Source organism: Lissotriton vulgaris, chromosome 10 (assembly GCF_964263255.1).
Source record: "Lissotriton vulgaris chromosome 10, aLisVul1.2, whole genome shotgun sequence".
Lineage (NCBI taxonomy): Eukaryota > Metazoa > Chordata > Amphibia > Caudata > Salamandridae > Lissotriton > Lissotriton vulgaris.
In genome coordinates, this window is record NC_141698.1 from 134,678,931 (window position 1) to 134,700,658 (window position 21,728).

The window sequence follows — 21,728 nt, forward strand, 5'->3', positions numbered from 1 at the left end:
CTTGATGGAGTCCACAAAAGTCCCTGCACTGGATCTCCTTTGGACTAATGTCTAGCAAAACTGATTTATTTGGTGGGATCCCGCCAAACGAAGTACTTTTTGCTGATCTAAAGCTTCTGTGAATCCGTCAACGTATCTAAAACATCAAAGAATATCAAGATTAAAACTTCAAATCTGAATCTTATAGATTGAAACAATTTTCACCCATTGTATCTTCTTTCCTATATGTCCATCTGTATACCCTCCCCCATCTGTGTGTATTCTGGGCATTTTCCAATTCTCAAACCTCGACTGAACATCCAGTTCACAAAGGTTACTGGCACCTACTTTTTTCCAACTAGAAACCTTGTAAGATATTTATCTGTTGTCAATGCCCTAATCCAATCCAGGTTATATTATGGAAACCCTATCTACCTGGCTGCCCCTGAAAAGTTTTGAAACAATTAATTTGCAGCTGATCCAAAAGGTAGCAGCTTGAGTGACCGTGTAGTTGATCACATTTCAGCCATTCTCGATACTTCCATTGGATTTCCATCCACGGTATGATGGTCTTTAAAGCTATGGTTATTGTCCATAGGTGAAAAGATCTGGGTACCCCAGACTTTATGGCTGCCAGATTAACCCAGCATAATCCCTCCAGGTCTCTTCGCTCAGCACAACACCTTCTTCATCCAAGCCACGGACTGTCCCTTACCGAGACATGCCTTTTTCTATCGCTGCTTCCTGAGAGCGGAACTTACTTCCTTTGAAACTAGGAAGAACAGTCTTGCTTGCTTCGGTCCACAAAGCACAAACCTGCCTGCTTCCGATTTTTGTTGCGGGGGGGGGATGTTGACCATATAGTGTGGGAATTCACATTGAATTGACATCTGAAATACTGAACTCTATCCTAGGTTTCCCACTACTGGTTGACGTGATGGCACTTCTACTGGGTCTCCACCTGAGGGTTATGAACGCAACAAGAATAGTGTGCGATTGTCTGGGGGCTGCCCCGCTGGAGCAGTGGTACCAGCGTCTGTGGTCAATGATAGATACGGATAAATTCACCTGTATTCTAGAAACTATTCACTTAGGCTTTGAAGCTAAATGGGAAGTCCCCTCAGGTCATCTCCTATTGGGCACCTCAACTTCCCAAATGCCACCTAGCTGGAGAGCGATGGGCCTGTTTTCATGACTGTCTAAATGGGCTGAGTAGTGATTTGCTGGGTGTTGGGAAAATGTGTATTTGATAACAGGTTAAGGTGCTGACATGTTGAGCCTTTTTAGTTATTGGCTTATCCTATCAGGTTAAGGGCTGTGGGTGGGAGTGGGATTTTAGTTTTTGAGGATACGTTTTATTGTAACTACTTATTATACAGAAGTGTGAGATGCTGATACATTAATATGGTTAGGTTAATGTTGAACGTTAAGCTTTGTACCTAGTTGAGAGAATATTAAAAAATTCAATAAAATGCTTTTGGAAAAAAAACTTGTCTATTTAACTTGTAACATTGCAGCTGACAATTAAACGTTAACAGTTTGCATGTTTATGCCAAGAATCTTTTTGCAAATGTTGCACTTTACATTCAAACATAACATATATACAAGGCCACTGGAATTAAAATGATTCTGCAGCTGTGGCAATTTCAACATAATATGAATTTGTCGCACTTGTCACATAATCCATCAGCGTCTGCGTAATTTCCAGGTTTGAACAAAAAACCCTTTTGCTAGCTCAAAGGGATTAATAGTTACCAAAACGCCGCCACCCATGTTGCTGTATACTGGCAGGCCTTAAGCCATGCACTGTCAGGTCTCCTTCCATTTGCTGATTACTTGTCCTCAGGTGTAAAGAGACATTAATGAGATACAACTTTGCCCAGACAACGTTAACATTGTAAAATGACAAAACAGTGAAGTGATATGGTCACAAAATGTAGCACCTTATGCCACATAATTTAGTCAAACCCACTAAAAAAATGTGGTCCTCCCCTGCAGCATAATTTCCGTGGCCCTGCATAAATCAAATGCCCAGGTGGCACTTCCGAACATGAGGTGCTGCCAAGTTGTTTCATGCCCCCCCTGCTCTAATATCCTCAACAAAAGAGACAGCCATACAGGAGTGGCCAGTATACTGGACAAGCCGTGGGGAAAGTGGGGGGGAAGGGGCGAGGGGGAGTTTAAAAAAAGCAACTTACCTGTAGTCATCCCCATTGCGTTCTTCTGCTCCTCTTCACCTCTTCAGGAAGGCACAGGCTCCCAGAATGCCCAGCGGCCAATCCTGAAGCTGCTTTCACGCATGAGAAAAGCTTCAGGATTGGACTGAGCGCCCTCGATTTGCTCTCCAGGACAGACAGTGACTCTGTGCCTGCTCTGTCCAACCCAGCTGCGTTGGGGGTTGGAGAGAGCTTTCACTGTGCATGAAGGTTTGGCGGGCCTGAGATGGCCGGCCAAACCAGTGGCGTAGCGGGAGGGGGGGCTTCCGTCCTGGGCGGCCTAAGTTTTGAGGGCGGCGCCCTCCCCCCACCACCTGCTCTCTCAGGATGGCAACAGCAACACTCCCCCCGCCTCCCCCGCTCTTCACTGGGGCAAACGCAAGGACTGCCACAGGTGCCCATACGGCTAGCTACGCTACTGTGCCAAAATATCATGCATAGTGAAGGGAGTGCACTACAACTCCACTCAGTGCCTGTCACTACCAGGCCCCGCCCCCAAGCCTGGACAGGAAAGGAAAAATAAACGTGTTTCCGCCATTGTGGAGGAGCCGCCGCTGCAGCCAAACGCTTCTGAAATAGAAGGGAGAGCAGAAACGAAGAGTAGGCCTGAGAGCATAGATACAGACAACAAAAGGAAAGCCTGGAAAGAAGTATGCCTCTCTTGTAATGTAGCTAAGAAAATAAAAAACAAATTCAAACTCACTACCGTGTGGCATTTCTTTATGTTTGAAAATAATGCATGTGTCTAAGAGGAGAGTGTAAAATTAGACCCCATGGCTGTGTCTCTGCTAAACATTAGACTTACATCTTCTCCATCAAAAGGGTGAGAAATGTAGGCTGCATTTTATGCAGTCCAATCCTGTATTGAGGCCACCGCGCCCTGCCATGACCTGAAACACCCTGTAATTTCCTGAAATGAGTCCATGCCTCCTGTGATGTGCTTCCACCTTGCCATCAGCATAGTCAGATACTTATATTAAGCATCAACTGGCAAGAGGGCATTTGGCAGGCATGATCCACGCTATGCTGATGCCAGGAGTACCGAGCAAAGCCAATTAAAAGCATGCAAATACCTGTTTTGTCCTCGGTTGCAGAATGTATGCAGCCCTTGAGATCCTAAAGTGCTGGGTTAGCTTTGAACCCTAAGCTGTCAACGTTATAGAAAAAAAGTTCCAGAGTGGACCTGAAAGTAATAGTTCTATTAATCAACCACACCATTTTGCCTTAAGCTAGCTTGACTTTTTTAAATTTGTAGCCTTAGAATTCTAAATCTTACTTGGGCAATGAAAATGAGCAAACTCAACATGAGAATTCAAGTTCAAAATTCTTTATTTCGGTTCAATTGAAACCATAAAAGATACCTCATAAAATCACTTTTCGATTATTTCAATACAGTTGATGCAGTTTTGTTAATATAAATTCAGCAAGGTAGGGGCATTGGTAGAAAAAAGACAGTAGAATGACCTATCCACAATGTCACTATTAAAAAATATAATATAATAAATACATTAAAACTAGGCTTTTGTTGTGTTATAAAACAATTTGTATAAGTGCTTAAACCAATGACCAACCTCATCTTCCATTATTTATACTTTTCGGTGCAGTTCCTTGTATGATCTTCTAAAAACTATGGGTACTTTTTAGTGCAAATACAAGATCACAATTTTTCATGTGCCACAATTAGATCATAAAGTGCATGTGCAAGGTTTACTAAAATCACAGGCTTGAGTAAACATAATCATAAACTGTTAAAACTTCAGCCCAGCTTTGGCTCTTATGAGACTTACGGTAAATACGTACCTGCTTACACTGAAAACAATTGGTTGGGATGTATCTGCTTTCAATATTCTTTCTGCCTCTAGACAAAACCTAGTGAGAATTCATAAGGTGCTCATGGTCTATTTCTAATCTAGCTATGTTCTTTTGACTGCATTTCTACTAATTGTGCACATCACACTGTGGGACTCATGACAGAAAGTAGATGAAATATTTTGTGTGCCTGGCACAAATTGAATTGTATTTTGCTACAAAACTCACACGCCTTTTTCCGGTATTTTTAAAACCAGGTGGCTCCATGTTCCTCAGAGGTGTAAATGTCGCTCACCTGCATTATGCAGCACTTAGGCACTTTGGTCTAGTTCACACGGATGTATGAACGGTACAATGCTTAGCGTTACAACGCATACTTTTACGACGCAGGTTTAACAACGCAAGTCGTTACAACGACTTGCGTTGGGGGCGCTGGATTGTGAATAGTTTAATTTACTATTCCAACTCCAGTCCCCGTGGATAGTAGGGAAGGTGTGGGATAGTAAATTAAGCTATCCCCTATCCTAGAGCGCCCTCCAGCGAAAGTCGTTGTAACGACTTTCATTGTAAATCCTGCGTTGTAACGGTTCCGTTGTAAAGGATGTTTCCCAGTTCACACCTATAGCCAGGGACCATATGATTTTGCAACCACTGCGTTTTCCACATAATTATGCAAGTGCCATGAAATCCACCATCTGTTGCATAATTTACAGATTTAACCACCCCCCCAAAAAAAATGTTTCTTGCTCAAACGGACCAAAAGTGCCAAAACGTAGTTTCAAGCATTGCCAGACCCTTTGTAAATGTTAACAGATTAACTTTCAGATTCTCAATGCTTTATTGAGGTGCTATACACTGAATCGTTGTCCGGATATCATTGATATGTGTTGAAATCATAAAATAACAAAATATTTCGAGATGGTCAAGTCAGCAAATTCAAAGTGATAGCCCTGCCAGAGCAGAACCATCAAAAGATTCATATATCGGGCAACACGTCATGAAAAAAATATAAGGACTTTTTAAAATGAAAAGAACCAATATTTCAGAGTTTCTCATTCAAGTAAATACGATTATATCACTGTATTGAGTAACATTTGTAGAACTTATTATAGCCTTATAGCCCGCCGTAGAGGGCTATACCGGCTATTAAAGGCCCTCTCCAGCGTTAAAGGCCCCGAGCCGAAGGCGAGGGCCTTTAACAAGGGAGAGGGACTTTAATAGCGGTATAGCCGATCTACGAAGGGCTATAAGGCTATTAGAACATTCTGTCACTAGAGGACAGAATGTTCTAACAAAAAAACACAAAGCCTTTTGGAAGCGTGAGGGGATTGGAATCCCCTCAGGCTCCCTGAAGCATTTGTTCACAGCCAGAGCAGTGAACAAAGAAACATTGGAATGTTGGAGCTCTCTATGATTTGGTAAGGTGCTTGAGGACTCACAGCCAAAGTCAACACATCTTTGCCCTGAGGGGAAAGCAGACAATAGGGTAGATCCCAATGGTTCTCTATTCACATAGTTCTTTTTGGGGTAAATGAGGAATGTGGAGTGAGCAAGTAGGACAAAAGTGCACAACAATCCCCATTACACTTTTATGTTTTATAGCAGGATATCTGTTCTTACTTTCCTGTTCTCTTTATAGCAGGGCAATCCTGACTTTCAGGCATGTAGCTGCAATTGTGCATATCTAAATTACTTTTTCATAAACTCCATTTGTGGAATACTGGAAGTCACTTTTTTGTATTGTTCGAGAGCAGCAGCGGTTTCCTCCGCTAATGCGGAGGAGCGTCGCCCCACTGTATTTTGAGCAGTGGATAAAAGAAAAACAGAATGGTAATAACACTAGGTTATTATCATTTTATTGTTCTGGTTTGTGGGGATTGGCTGTGTCGTAGTCAGCAAGGGGGGGAGTGGTGGGCACTTAAGTGGGCATGACTGCGCGGCCAGCCATCTTGACCCGACCAAACAGCCATGCGCACTTTGGATGTTCCCCACCAGGCTGTAATGCACAACCTGGTGGGAAATATGCACAGATTCCCACTGCCTGTCTGAGCGCCAAACCACGGCGCTCAGACCAATCATAACGATTCATTGCAATGTTGTGATTGGCTGGGGAAGCCTGTTTGTGAATCCTGCTTCAAGCAGGAACAGAAGAGGATGGGGCGAGACGAGGCCACGATCCAGGACTATCCCACCCCGCCACCCCGTCCTTGATACTTGGTGGCAGCCACCACTGTTCGAGAGCTGTGTTGTGGAACAAGTAGAATGCAAATTACTCACTGGTTTCTGTGATGTTATCATCAACCTCCTCATCACATTTAAGATGTGGCGTGATTCTTTTTGCCGCAATATTTTTTCTCTATTTCCACCATGAATGGTTTGTGGCACTGTCTCAATTCCGTAGAATTTCAAGGTTTTCCAGTCACTTGCATGGCATTGCTCCATGTGTTTAGCCACTGCATTCATTTTATCATTATTAATCGTGGCCCGTACATGTTCCAGGATTCTTTTTTTGACTTCGCATAGGGTACTTCCCACGTATTTTAAAGAACACGGGCATTCCATAACATACACCGTGAATGTGCTTTAACAAGTTATCAGATTTCTGATTTTCCAAATTTTGTGGTTAGCCAATCTGATTTGTGTGGTTGGTTTTCCAATTTGGCAAGCCTTACAATTATGGCATTTTACAAAGCCCTGAGTTTTAAGCCATTGATTATTTTTTTGATTGTTTCCTTTGTAGTGGCTATGAACCAATCAACCTTTTAAATTGCTAGACCTCGGGTACGTGATATTCGGATGTTTGCCAACCAGTTTACCCACAGTATTGTCCATTTGTAGTATTTTCCAATTCTTTCGCAGAATGGACGTTATCTCTTTTGATTCCTTTGAGAAATTCATTATTAACCGTATTGGTTCTGGTTCTTCTGACACATTTCGTTGTTTCGAGACCAGGCATTCTTCCCTTGATTTTTCAGTAGATTTCTTTAAACATTTCTTTAAGATGCTTTTATTATACCGTCGTTCCTCAAATCTCTTTGCTGTTGCTCTACTATGTTTTTGCCATTCTTCTTGTTCTGTGCAAATTCTTCGAATCCTCAGGAATTCGCCATACGGTATGTTCGCAATTACCAATGGTTGGTGGAAGCTAGTTGCTTGTAATGTGGCATTGGTTGCTGTTGATTTTCCGTGCAAGGTAGCGTGGATTTGAATGTTCTTTATGTTGATCTCAGTATCCACGAAAGTTACCCTCTCACTGCTGAGCTTGTAGGTAAATTCTTAGTTTCCAATGCTGTTATTCAAGATTTCAAAATAATCATGGAAATCAGCCTCTGTACCATCCCAGATAATTAAGAGATCATCTATGAAACAATTCCACATTATTATTTTCTCCACATATTTGTCATTCTTTGTATGCCACGCAATCATATAGCAATCATAACAACATGATATCAGAAATTATCTCACTATGCTCGACGCAGAATATTTTCGTTTTGGTGAAGAAATTTAAAGTCAAAACAAAGGAACTGCGATGGGGTTTTCTTTTAGGCCCAGCTGCGCCTGTTTAGTAATGGGGTGGTGGGAAAAAGAAGTTGCGTGGCATACAAAGAATGACAAATATGTGGAGAAAATAATAATGTGGAATTGTTTCATTGACGATCTCTTAATTATCTGGGGCGGTACAGAGGCTGATTTCCATGATTATTTTGAAATCTTGAACAACAGCATTGGAAATTTAAAATTTACCTACAACATCAGCAGTGAGAGGGTAGCTTTCCTGGATATTGAGATCTATATAAAGAACAATCAAATCCACACTACCTTGCACCAAAAATCAACAGCAACCAATACCACATTACAAGCAAGTAGCTTCCACCAACCATCGGTAATTGCGAACATACCATATGGCGAATTCCTGAGGATTCGAAGAATTTGCACAGAACAAGAGGAATGGCAAAAACATAGTACAGCAACAGCAAAGAGATTTGAGGAACGACGGTATAATAAAAGCATCATAAAGAAATGCTTAAAGAAATCTACTGAAAAATCAAGGGAAGAATGCCTGGTCCCGAAACAACGAAATGTGTCAGAAGAACCAGAACCAGAGTTTTCTAAATATGTATAGAAATGTTTACCCTTTCAAGACCAGATGGCACATTTTTTAAATTCCAACATCTTAAAAGTTACTGAACAGATTTACAATAAACTAACAAAAGGTCCCTTTCTGAGTAAAGTTCTACTTGCACACCGCGTTTGATTTGAATCTATTCAGCATTTTTTCCTATGAGCTAAAGGTGGCAAACTGGACTCTAGCTGCCTACGCTAAGCGAATGTCAAATTTGGTAGAAGGCATCATGGGAGACCAAAGTTATAGGCAAAGTAATTATACAGGAGGGACCACCACTGTGTAATATCTAAATATATATATTTCCTTTCCTGAAATTTGATGTAGCATCCCTTTGTCACAGATATTTTGTATTCCATGCACATCTAGGAGTAATATTTGTCCTGGAAAAGTACAACTATTTATTGAGAAGCTGGGGTATGTGTTTAGCCTTGCTGATGGGCAGAAGGGTTTTCAGCATCATAGTCAATAGACTTTTAGTACTGCCTGAAGGATCGCAAAAATCAGACATGTTTAGCGGGCTCTGTTCTCCTGTCAGGCACAATGCATACCTATTCAGTATTCAATACGGTGTGCACACTTTTGTCCCAGATGTTTACTATCTTCCTGGACCCTGCCTCCTCCTGTGATTTGCAAAGAACACTTCACCTGGAGGAATTACAACTTCACTTTAATCATGCGTCATCCTGAACTTAAGGTAGTACTGTGTATATATCTCATTTGAGTTATGGTAGTATTTGCAAGACGCCTGAGAAAAACCTGTTCCTCTTGGTTAATTTCCTAACTATAAACCACATTGTGGTTAACAAAGTACACTTGTTATGATTGGGCATCAAGGACCATGGGCGGGTTCCAGAAGGGTTTTCCCTTGCATTCCCTTGACTGTCCTTGCCCGAGTGTCCTCTGATTGAGGGCATGTGAGGTAAAGGGTGACTCCTCTCTTTGGATCTGTTTGTGCAAGGATGTCTTTGGAGCTGGAACCTTATCCCCTGTGCCTCCCACCCAATCCTAAAGTATACTTGCAGGATAGGTGAGGTGACCTATGCCTATACATGGCAATTCTGTGCTATCCGTTATGGTAATTCCATTAGCACTCACTGCAGTTAGTCGCCCAAAAGCTAACGGTATCATTCATGTTATGTTTCAGATTATCTAAACATGTATAGGCTATTTGATATAGGATATTCATATCATGTGTCTTTACTGTACATAGCACATCCTTTGCTGCGGATACCAAGCTTAATTTACTCAGGCCCTAAAGCTCCTGGGGTTCTTCTCTCCTAGTTGTATCTTTTAGCGGGAACCTAGCATGCTTTTCATGACCGAAGACCTGCTGTTTCAGACGCCTCTGCTTCCTGTTCTGTCCAAACTGCTTTGGTGATCTATAACTATCTCCCCATGTCTATGATCTTACTTACCTTTGGGACGGGAAGCCTTTCAGCTACCCTACTTTCTCGTCTACAGGGAGCGTTCCAGCCTGTGTATCTGGCAAGAGATTGATGGTCAGAATGTTATGACCGGAGTATAGCCTGTATTATGGGTAATCTTATTAATATACTTGGACTGAGTACTTCTCAGTTGCCTCTATACCTTCGATCTTGATGTGTTTTGGGTAGGGGTTTTCTGTTTTAGTTAACACACATAGGTGGCCCTAACAAGGTATCTGTGGACTCATTTTCAGCTTCCTGTGCCTATTGCATCCTGTAATACCTTAAGAAGGCATTCTACTTCTGAGTTACTCATCTTCGGATCTATGGGCTAATTGTTAGTTTCCTATGTGTCTTGCACTTGGGTGGTACCTTACCAAGAGAGTTTCTTCTTTGTGGACCTAACACGGGATCTGTGGACTTTTAGTTGCACATGTGTTCTAACTAGAATGTGGTAATCTTTGGATTTTACAATTTATCTGGAGGATCCAACATGGGATTTGATACCTAGCATTTCTCATCTGGGTGGACCTGTCAGTGGCCATTGGGTTAGAGATGCTCTCAGTTCCTATCACATCTTTTCATACGGGTTTACATTGCTTTTTAAAAAAACATTATTTATTAGCAGCACAGGAAAGAAATATAATCAAAAACAAACATATCAAGAAGTTAACAATAGAAAAGATCAGATTGTGGACAGGATTAACATATCATAATCATAATAAATAAATTCTCATTAAACCCAAACACATCAAATATAATTCATGTTGCAGGCAAATATTATAAATCAATATTCATATTCTAAGTGGACCTTGAATAAGTATACGTTTCAACAGATAACAGACCCCCAAATCTTATCGAATTTAACCAAGGCCTTATTACCTCTAATCTTAGCCAGAGTAGATTCCATACAGTGAATCTCTTTAAGTAATGACCACCATTCCATGAAGTGTGGGGGTGTAGGGGAAATCCAAGCGCGGGCAATTATAAGTTTCACGCATTATAGCATAATTGTTATTATAGGCTTTTGTGGAGTGTTCGCGATATTAACATCAAGCAGAACTAGAGCAGGATCCAGAGAAAATATACACCCTAATTTTAATTTCATTACATTCTCAACCGATGTCCAAAATTCAGATATCTTAGGGCAAGTATACAACATATGCACCAAGTCTGCCGCAGCCAGCGAGCACTTAGGGCATTTAGCTCGATCTGTATAGTTACTATTAGAGGCCCATTTGGAAATTCTTTCGGGGGTATGATGAAGCATGCAAGTTGTCTTAAATTGTTGCAATCTTAAGCTTGAGGAGAGTACAGCTTTATGGATATTACCCAAAGATCTGTTAATAACTACTGAGCTAATATTACTCCCTAGCATCCTACTCCATTTCTCCACCAAGGTACTGCAATCGCTATCTCTGTATGTAATAAAACGTTTATAACAGCAACTTATTAGGGATTTGTTTTTTTGAGAGTAAAGGCTCTCCCAAATAATAATAGACTCAGAGATACTCTGAAGCAGCCTTTTTTTTGGATCAGGAAATCATATATTTGCATGTACTTGTACCTCATAGTATCAGTAACATTATATAGTGTTTTAAGAGTCTCAAAGCTCAGAAGCGGGTTTACATTGCAAAGGAATTATTTGGACAGACCTGGTGCCGGAGCAGTGATCTGATATGGGACTTGTGATCTGAGTGACTCTCTACCCTACCTATGCCATGAGCGAGTGATCCCAGTGAGAGTTACTCTGTCCCATCTGAATAATTCCATGAGGTTCATCTTCAATAATATGTCTGATTATGATTCCTCTTCTAAAAGGGACATGATCAGAGGCCTTTCCCTCCCCCACGGGTTCACGGAATAAGTAACTTTCTGACGCCCTCCAACTTCTCCTCTTAATAGCCCTGACATGTATTCTTTTCCTAAATTGTCCTTCAAAACGTAGGTCCTTGTTTACAGCAGATTCCTAGCTACTTGTCCTAATATTTAACTTCAAAGAGTCCTATGAGGCAAGTATGAAAGAACAGCTTCTATATTTTCTGATACACCTTTCTGTGGCATCAGGCTACCTAGTTGCAGCTCCACGAATATAAATGTAAATTGTGAGCTGCCAATTCACGAGTCTTGCCCCACACAAGATACCTAACTCCAACCATGTAGGAGGCAGTCGCGGCTGGTGACATTTGAAAGTGGTGGGGCGATTGTGTGAACGTGCGTACTGTGATGGCTGGCGAGGCTAAATGGTGGACAGCGAAACTGGCTGTGTGTGCTGGCTTTGTTGTATAGAGACAACAAAATAGAAGTATAAGGGGTTTATATGAAGACATAACGGGGCTCTATTAATCCAACAACATGGTGTGAGCGCGTGTGCCTCCATCTCTCTCTCTCCTGTACTGCAATTGAGAGATATGCTATTGTCCTCCAAAACATTCCCGCTTCGTTGGGGAAAAAGGGCAGCTGGTCCATTTTCTTTCAACCCGTGGCTTTTGACACCATTATTATTTAACGACCACCACGAAGTATGTTTCCATTCACAAATAATTGGATTCCTTGTGTTACAACAGTCATGTAAAGTAAAGATTTTCCTTCCCACGGCGTATTTCATGAGTGAATGAAATGTAGTACAAGCTGCTCCGGTAAAAAAATCTAAAGCAGCAATTTACACAGTTTTACCCTCCCATGGGAAAAACATTAAATGTATGTGAACGTTATATGTTCCTCTCACACACCACTCTGTTCTCAGTCAGTCTGCATCCAGGGAAATAATTTTTCATCCATAATGTAATCAAACAGACTAACAGGGTCATCGGTGACAACCTGTTGCTCACTCAGGGTGTCCACATTGATAGCCCGAGCCGAGAACTTTATCTGTCTCCGGCAGCCAGGCTCTTTGCTTGGCCCCACATAGAACAGTCAAACCCCGGTTTGTACATCAGCAGTCTCGGACACTAAGCACCGATATCCGCCCCATGGACATCACCCGTCATTCAGACCTAGTGCTTCGAGTATTATAAAATGCACAATTGAAATATAAAGACTGACTGCCTCATAATAATACAAATAAATGTAAAAAAAACTTACCTTGGCTTGGCTTCCTGCTCTGGCTCTCGAGTCGAGTCCTGTCCCGAGGGCCGAGACTGCAGACTCCCGCGCGCCATCCTGGATTTTTTTTAATCCCTCGTCACCAGTGTCGTCACTGAAGGCTGCAGGCAGCCTCCCTCCCCTCCATGGCAGCCGGCGCTGATTGGTTCGGCCGGCTGCCCTAAATACGTCATGTCTCCTGGTCTGCATGCTGCAGAACGGAGAGTGGGAGGAGGCTTGGGGGAGCGGCTTGCCCACTGTTGCTAATACTGTCTGTTTGGACAGCCTCTCAGGCTGTCCAAACAGTCCGTATTCACAACAGTGGGCAAGCCACTCCCCCCTGCCCTGAGGCTCGACTCGTAAACAGGAAGTAAGTTTGCTGACTGCGTTCTCGCCGTGCGTGAAGGGCAGGCAGAAACAAATGGTAGTTATAAATAAATAACTACCATTTGTTTCTGCCTTCTTCTCGCACGGCGAGAAAACAGGGGGGGCGGCGCCCAAACGCCCCCATGGTAAAACCGCCACTGGTAGGAGGCAATCCATAAATGCAACTTTCAATCCTAAATGATACAAGCTCTTGTATTCCATCTTTGTGACAAGGCAACAATTCAATAAGACCACAGCATTTAAGCATGGTGCTATAGAAACTCCAACGACAATATAATACACGCTTGATCGTTTATAACGGTTGACACGCTGACTATTGAAGTTTTTCTATTCTTTTTGCAAACAATATATTATTCAGTACAGTGGCGGTTTTACCATGGGGGCGTTTGGGCGCCGCCCCCCCCTGTTTTCTCGCCGTGCGAGAAGAAGGCAGAAACAAATGGTAGTTATTTATTTATAACTACCATTTGTTTCTGCCTGCCCTTCTCGCACGGCGAGAACTCAGTCAGCAAACTTACTTCCTGTTTACGAGTCGAGCCTCAGGGCAGGGGGGAGTGGCTTGGGGGAGTGGCTTGCCCACTGTTGTGAATACGGACTGTTTGGACAGCCTGAGAGGCTGTCCAAACAGACAGTATTAGCAACAGTGGGCAAGCCGCTCCCCCAAGCCTCCTCCCACTCTCCGTTCTGCAGCATGCAGACCAGGAGACATGACGTATTTAGGGCAGCCGGCCGAACCAATCAGCGCCGGCTGCCATGGAGGGGAGGGAGGCTGCCTGCAGCCTTCAGTGACGACACTGGTGACGAGGGATTCAAAAAAATCCAGGATGGCGCGCGGGAGTCTGCAGTCTCGGCCCTCGGGACAGGACTCGACTCGAGAGCCAGAGCGGGAAGCCAAGCCAAGCCAAGGTAAGTTTTTTTTACATTTATTTTTATTATTATGAGGCAGTCAGTCTTTATATTTCAATTGTGCATTTTATAATACTCTAAGCACTAGGTCTGAATGACGGGTGATGTCCATTGGTCGGATATCGGTGCTTAGTGTCCGAGACTGCTGATGTACAAACCGGGGTTTGACTGTTCTATGTGGGGCCAAGAAAAGAGCCTGGCTGCCGGAGACAGATAAAGTTCTCGGCTCGGGCTATCAATGTGGACACCCTGAGTGAGCAGCAGGTTGTCACCGATGACCCTGTTAGTCTGTTTGATTACATTATGGATGAAAAATTATTTCCCTGGATGCAGACTGACTGAGAACAGAGTGGTGTGTGAGAGGAACATATAACGTTCACATACATTTAATGTTTTTCCCATGGGAGGGTAAAACTGTGTAAATTGCTGCTTTAGATTTTTTTACCGGAGCAGCTTGTACTACATTTCATTCACTCATGAAATACGCCGTGGGAAGGAAAATCTTTACTTTACATGACTGTTGTAACACAAGGAATCCAATTATTTGTGAATGGAAACATACTTCGTGGTGGTCGTTAAATAATAATGGTGTCAAAAGCCACGGGTTGAAAGAAAATGGACCAGCTGCCCTTTTTCCCCAACGAAGCGGGAATGTTTTGGAGGACAATAGCATATCTCTCAATTGCAGTACAGGAGAGAGAGAGATGGAGGCACACGCGCTCACACCATGTTGTTGGATTAATAGAGCCCCGTTATGTCTTCCTATAAACCCCTTATACTTCTATTTTGTTGTCTCTATACAACAAAGCCAGCACACACAGCCAGTTTCGCTGTCCACCATTTAGCCTCGCCAGCCATCACAGTACGCACGTTCACACAATCGCCCCACCACTTTCAAATGTCACCAGCCGCGACTGATTCAGTATGCAGAATATTTCAAATGATCATCAGTATTTAGGTAGATTCAGCTCAAGGACCTAGTAATAACTTACTCTAATGGGCTGAGTCTTAAAGCCATTTGAACACATAAGTTTCACTTATATATGAAAAATACTCGTTTTATGAGTTCTTAGAGGATTAAAAGAGGAAGAAATTCACTTCCACATATCTAAAGACATTTTTAATACCTAGTTACGCTCTATGCACATGCCTATAGCCATTTCCTTGAACAAACATCAGAATCTACAAAGGTTTATCAAGAATACACTTGAGAACCTTTGTCAATTCCTCAAATTAAAAAATGTGCACCCATGTAATGTAGTGCAGTTTCAATTTTCTGAAGGCTATTTCTCATTTCACTCCGCATGTTCCGAAAATGCCAAATGAGAACTTCTTTTTCATTTTAGTTTTTGCAATAATATTCACATTTGAGTGCATTTTCCCAGTAAAAGTAAACTTACACATACGATTGTAATAGTACCATTTCTTTTTTGGGTATTCACTGAATTCCAGATGATTACAATTGGAAATCTATGATCTAGTGGATGAATAAGGACTTCTAAGTAACAAGCACAAATTCAACTTTTTATGCACCTATGTTGCATGTTCACAAAATGTTTTGAATCCGAAGCTGATGAGCACAATTTTTTTATTTCCGCACAACAGATTTCTGTGAAGTTGGTTGAACACCGTTGCTCCATTTTGCATGTACGAAAACCCTCTTGTTGCGTTTACTATACGTTTTGAAGATTTTAAGGTGCTTTCTAATCATGTTGAGGGTGTTTTACTCTATAAACAGAAATACACATATCTAAGGGATAGGTCTTTCTAGCCGCCCACCCTACTACCCACCTTCGAATGCATCCAAGTGTGGTCAAAGACTAGAGACTGTCTCGTTGCAGACAGAAAGACAGATGGATTCTCTTACGTGCCCTACCTTACACGGGTGGTCCGTTCCTGTAGTGCACCAACTTCTGACCGAGAGTGGCAAAATGAAACAGCGTTAAACATGTCTATAGTGCATTCTAGTGGACTACCTATGCGTAGTACAAGTGTCTTCATGGAACTCTTTGCTTTGTCATCCAGACAGATCTCTACTCTGGGGCCCTGTTTGTGCAGGTCTGCCTGGGATGGAACCTCTATCTGTCCACGGTGCTGATGCTGGTGGTCACAGCTCTCTACACCATTGCAGGTAAGGCGGAACTCTACAAAGCATTGCTTGGTCTTTCAGTGCTGTGTACTACTTCTAGTCTCCACAGAATCTTCCTTGGTGGAATCTCTATCTGTTTGTCCATCCTGCTGATGCTGGTAGTCACACTTCTCTACCCCGTTGCAGGTAATGAGAGTATCCCACAAAGTCTCTGTTTGGCCTATTGCATAATGTTACATGGTCTCTCCCCTGCGGCATAATCACTCTTTCTCCACTGCCATCATGCCGATTGCCGGCTCTCTAAGCCATTATAGGCAAGAATGAATCTCACAAGATCTTATTTTGGGCTTTCTTCAGGAATGCCGCATGTAGGCTACAAGGCCTTCCACCAGGACATGGCTACAAAGGATTCCTTGTAAACTTTCTCCTCATCCTCGTTTTACCCTACTCTTAAGTGGTCAAAAGCACTTTGTTGGATGCCTCTTCGAGTGATTAGATCACTGTTTGATGAAATTGGAGACTGCTATGGAAAAGAAAAATATTACTACAAAGGTTCTCCGGAAAGACATATTGTCATATTAGTAGTATTATGGCAGATTTACTGGGTTTTAAAAGTACAAATAATAATGACATTACAACTCCTCTATCGTTACAATATATTGGAGTGTATGGCAATGTATTGGGCCCGGGAGGGGAACCGTCTGTAGTCCCACTTTGGTCAAGACGATAGTCCGCTAGAAACCTGATTCAGTCTCCAGAGGTCCCTGCTGTAACGATAGAGGGGTCATAAGTATCCACTCCCCTACACCCTCTTTTCCAACACATCTCAGAGCGTGTGTTGTGATTTTATTATTCATGTGGCATGATTTTGCCACTCACCTTTTGCACACGGTCCTGACGAAAGCCCTACACCATTTTCTTTTGGGCTGAAACATGTAGACCTACTCAGAACACTGCAAGTCGAACCACTCCACTATTTGTTCTTTTATGGATTTTAGTATATCCTGGGCCGCCACAAATTAAAATATCCCGCAAGGATTCCCAGAGGTATTTTTAACCTGCACCTTATCACATCACATTTATACACCACACCAGCTTTGCTGTAATCAAGCATTGTGCACAACTGGGCGGCACTCGGCCACCCGGTTGGGACCACAATGATGAAGCATGACACCAAATAGGTTGGTGTGTGAGGGGTCTTTTATAAAAACCTAATGGTTTTTTGGCACTGCAATTACCCACAGTGAGTCCAATATCTCTTTCTTCAACTTGTGGGCATGTCCACATTGTTTATATATTGTACTTGGGGATAGGGACGTCCCCCATCTCTTGCTCGCTCTACCCCCATTTTTGTTTGACAATAAGGTATGGACTGCCATACGGTTTCAAGTCACTGAGGAGTTCCAAGATTGTATGGAGGAAAAATGGATGAATACTTTATAGGTCATGGAACTCTGTGATGACTTTCAATACCCTTTTAACATAAGGCAGAAGGTATTTTATTCCGTATAATACATGGACACATCACCCATCCCACAAACAACTTATGTCCTTGGCCCCAGATTTACTAACACTTTCTGCCAGGTTTGTATTACTTATGTAATGCAAAATGTTTAGGCAATGACCAGAAATGAGAAAATTTCTTCTCGTATTTCTAACTTGGCATGTGAGCTATATTATACAGTACACATACAAAGTGGGAAAAGCTTTAAAGCATAGTTTCTGTGCTGGAAGGAGACCCATTCCAATACAAAATCTATGGTTTAAAGAATGCAGCCACCCTGCCACTATCATGCAAGGGTGTCTGCATAGGTGCATGGCTGCTAAGAGTGCGCCAGCGCACGGAAAGAGAAAAGCACATCTTAGTAGGACTGACACGGTTTTCTGTCTCCATTTTACGCAACTCAGCACAGTAACTTTAGCTGCTGCGTTTTTTGATTTCTTAGTAAGTCTCACCATTGGTGCCTTGAACAGTCATATGAAAGACATAATATGGTTTAAGACATGAACAATAAAAGTGTAATCTGTAATGCACATGTAAATAAACCAAAAAGCAGATAGAAATTTGTCTTAAAAAACGTATTGTGTAATCAGAGTAGAATAGGGTGGGTGCTCAGAATGGTAGTAACATGTAGAGAGATCCTTTGTTTCCTGCGATGAATGAACTATGTGCAATAAAGAAACATTGCCATAAATCTCTCCTTTGTGCTGATCACTATGCATTTTAGAAAAACAGACCATGAGAACAAAGAGTTGAAACTGCAGATGTAATGATGCTCTGAGATCTGCCTTTCTCCTTGGCTGCTGGCTCTGGCAGCAGACATTATAACATTCCCAACTCATCTGTAATAAAAATTACAGTGGGGCAGATACATTATTTTATTACAGGTGACTAGAGGCGTTGCAAGTCCACTAATAAGGACATTAGTAAGGTTTTTGACTGGGTCCGCCCATTCCCGTTCATTATTTATGTATGACGTTGATATGCATAAACTGGAATCATTTCTGAATAAATGATTTGGAACAGATACAAATGATCCACAGAGATTATTGTTCAGATCCCTAGGTTCAGAGGATGTGCCATTAATCTGTGTCTTCTTCTTGTGCAGGTGGCCTGGCTGCTGTCATTTACACGGATGCCTTGCAGACAGTCATCATGATGGTGGGCGCCATTATATTAACAGTTCAAGGTGAGAAGTAGGGATTTAGTGCCATGGGCGGAAGTTGGAATAGGGTTGAATCAGATTGTGATGGTTGGTGTTGTGGCTTCTCTTTGGTGTAGGTGAAGACTTATGCGGTCCCAGTTGCATTTTAGTTCACCTTTATCGGACATTGGGAATACATTTGTTGCTTATGGACTCCATTTTGCACCCACCCTGGTGGTGTTATTGTATTAGTCTCTTGTCGTAGAACCATACCGGCACCTTTTAAGTTCGAAGTTCCACCTTGAATCTGCAATGAACCCCCTCAATTAGGAACATCTACTTACCTGGTGCCCTAACAACTTTACAGCACGGTTTGCTAAATTAGACAAACTTGTTGATAGTGCTTCGACTGGCTGCCGGAGGCTCTGACTCGGAATCTGGGCAGTCTGTAAAGCCGACTCAGTGGGAAAACAAACTGAGACAAGACAATTTTAAGCTGTACAAATATGAAGTCTTTTATTTGTTCCTTTTGCCTTGCAATCTTCGGTTTTACAATACCAGGGTTCCAAAAAACATATAATAAATAAGATAAGATTGTTGGACTGACACTTCCATCCCTGAGTCATACCCATGAACAAAAGCTTTACAAACGCCTTTCACAGAACCAGGGCCCAATATGCAGGAAATGGAGGCTGACTGCCCACCTGGATTTAGCTCACAAATATATATTCCTTTTAAAGAGATATACCAGTAATAAAGTCCTTTTAGCAGCGTAGGCTGTGAACTCTGACTGATTGACCTCAGAGACAACTCACCACTGAGCCAATCAGCAGCAACATACCTTTCAGCAATGGAGATGACGGTAGGTTGAAGATGGTGCACATTGGACAGAAATCTCCTAGTTCGCTTCTCCTGGCGTGGCAATCAAAGTCACTGCAATAGCAACTGAGGGTTACTTGGCAATGACTAGGCATTATCTTACACTGATAATGTCTTATGTTATGTGGCAGCCTAGAATGCTTATCACGCGAACCCCTGGCACCATCGACTTAGCTGATTACTCGTATTAGAGAACAATGCTTTAAAAGTCTAAATAGAAAGTCAAGATTTCTACAGAATCTCTATCAAGATGGCTGCCCTGGCATCAACACCTCAATATTTATCTCCGCCATGCAGTGGAGCAGATGACCTCTGAGCCAATGAGAAAGCAGAAGTCGTTGGCTGGTATCTTGAAACAGAGTTGACAGGGAATACATTAACAAATTAGGGAGCGAAGACAAGAAACTTGCCAAGTACTTGGTGGTTGAAGAGGTAAGGAACCGTCAGCATTTAAGTGACAGGCAAATGTTTGAATGATTTGGTCTCCAGTGGTTAAGGTGATATGGTCTAGAAGCCAGTACTAATCTTCGTCAACGTGACGACCAGAGTTCTCATCCCAACTTTGCCACTTAACATAATGGCGAGAGACACAATCACGTTTACTCTACGTTACACATCTTACATTCTAGAAAAACATAGGGGCATATTATCAAGGGGGTTTATCTCCGCTTTTTGGGCTTTAAAAGCCAAGAAAGTGGAGATAAAATTATCTCCCTATTACCTAGCTGTCGCTAACACCAGTTAGCGACAGCTAGTAGGAGATAGCGACCATCTTGGGCCCCGCTTTGCATGTCAGTGAAATTTATCACTAATGACATGCAAAGTGGACGTGCCAAGATGTTAGCGACTGGACACAGTCGCTAACATCGCTATCTCTTATTACCAACTTTTGGAGATATTCGCGCTAAGCGCGAATATCTCCAAAAGCTAACACCTGCCCCTGAGCAGTTCTTAGCCATGTTATCCAATGGTAGGTGGATAACATGGCTAAGAGCATTAGCTCGATATTGCATGAATATCGCTGACTTTTCAGCGATATTCATGCATTTCGGCCGATTTTTATCGCTTAGGAGATATACCTTGATAATAGCAAGGTTCCTAAGCGATAAAAATCGCCGCAGCTCGGCGATAAAAATATTGCGATAATTATTGCTAGTTGTTGGTAATATGCCCCATAATGCTCTAAAAAACCTTCTAAACTCTCTTATTAAGTGCTATTTAGAAAGCAGGCCATTCATTTTTCAAAATGTAGGCATGTCTATTGTGCTAGTGTCTAGTCAAGATGCTGCAAACGCCTAATGTCATGTACCTGACTCTTGAGATGAAAATACACAATTGACTATATAATTCATAAGATGGAGCATCTGCTTAGCAGTGGCTGAACAGTGACACCGTGCTCGTGCTCTTGCTAAGACAACAAAGCCATGACACCCACTTCCTTCTAAGGCAGTCTGTGATAAAAAGCCAGCCAAAGGCAACATCATTCTGTTAGCAGCTAGTAGAAGCTAGGAGCTAGAGTACCATAACTATTGGATGCTCGTCTTGCTCCTTCCATCTGACATTCCACTCTAGACACGGGTCCTTCTACTATGTCTATGCTCCTTCAGAGAACATCACACATTTGTTCTGAAATGCACAGAAGTGTTACCACAAACTGAGGCAATGGCTCATGACAAAAGAGAATTGGCTGTGGTGGTAAAGTCTTTCTCAGATGTTCCTTTAAAAAAAAGTCAAGCCACTGGTGCAGTATGACAAGGCAAAATACCCAAATCAGATCTTGGCTGACCAATTAGAAAAGGGTGATATTCTCAGAAAGTCTTAAAGCATTACAAGGTGGTTAAGGCTGCGGCTGAGACAGAGAAAAGGTCAAACAAAATTCTAACTTCATCAAGACCTCTAATCAGTTTAATTTATTCTGCATTTCATTTTAGCAGATTTATTTTCTACCGGTTTCCAGATACACCAGTAAGGGATAAGGAATCTGGCATTGTCAACCAAGCCATGTTGCAGGCTGTGCTGATAAGAAGCAGGAGAGAAACATCCTAACACACTTGATACAAAAGGCACCATTTTTAACACAAGAAAAATTCACAAGATATTTACAGTAAACAAAATAAATCTGCACAGTTCATAAAAGATTCTATTTGGTCGTGAAACCCTGCCCTGCCACAAACCCCTCCTCTT

The 21,728-nt window shown here is 42.2% G+C and overlaps 1 protein-coding gene across 1 annotated transcript in view; it reads left to right on the plus strand.

Moving 5' to 3' along the window:
- Nucleotides 1–21,728, plus strand: part of SLC5A10 (solute carrier family 5 member 10) — a 611,774-nt gene that overhangs the window by 147,074 nt on the left and 442,972 nt on the right. Inside the window, exons 6-7 of the mRNA XM_086940716.1 lie at nucleotides 15,957–16,062; nucleotides 18,630–18,710. Of these exons, the coding sequence (XP_086796842.1) occupies nucleotides 15,957–16,062; nucleotides 18,630–18,710 (187 nt within the window). The remainder of the gene's footprint in view (nucleotides 1–15,956; nucleotides 16,063–18,629; nucleotides 18,711–21,728) is intronic.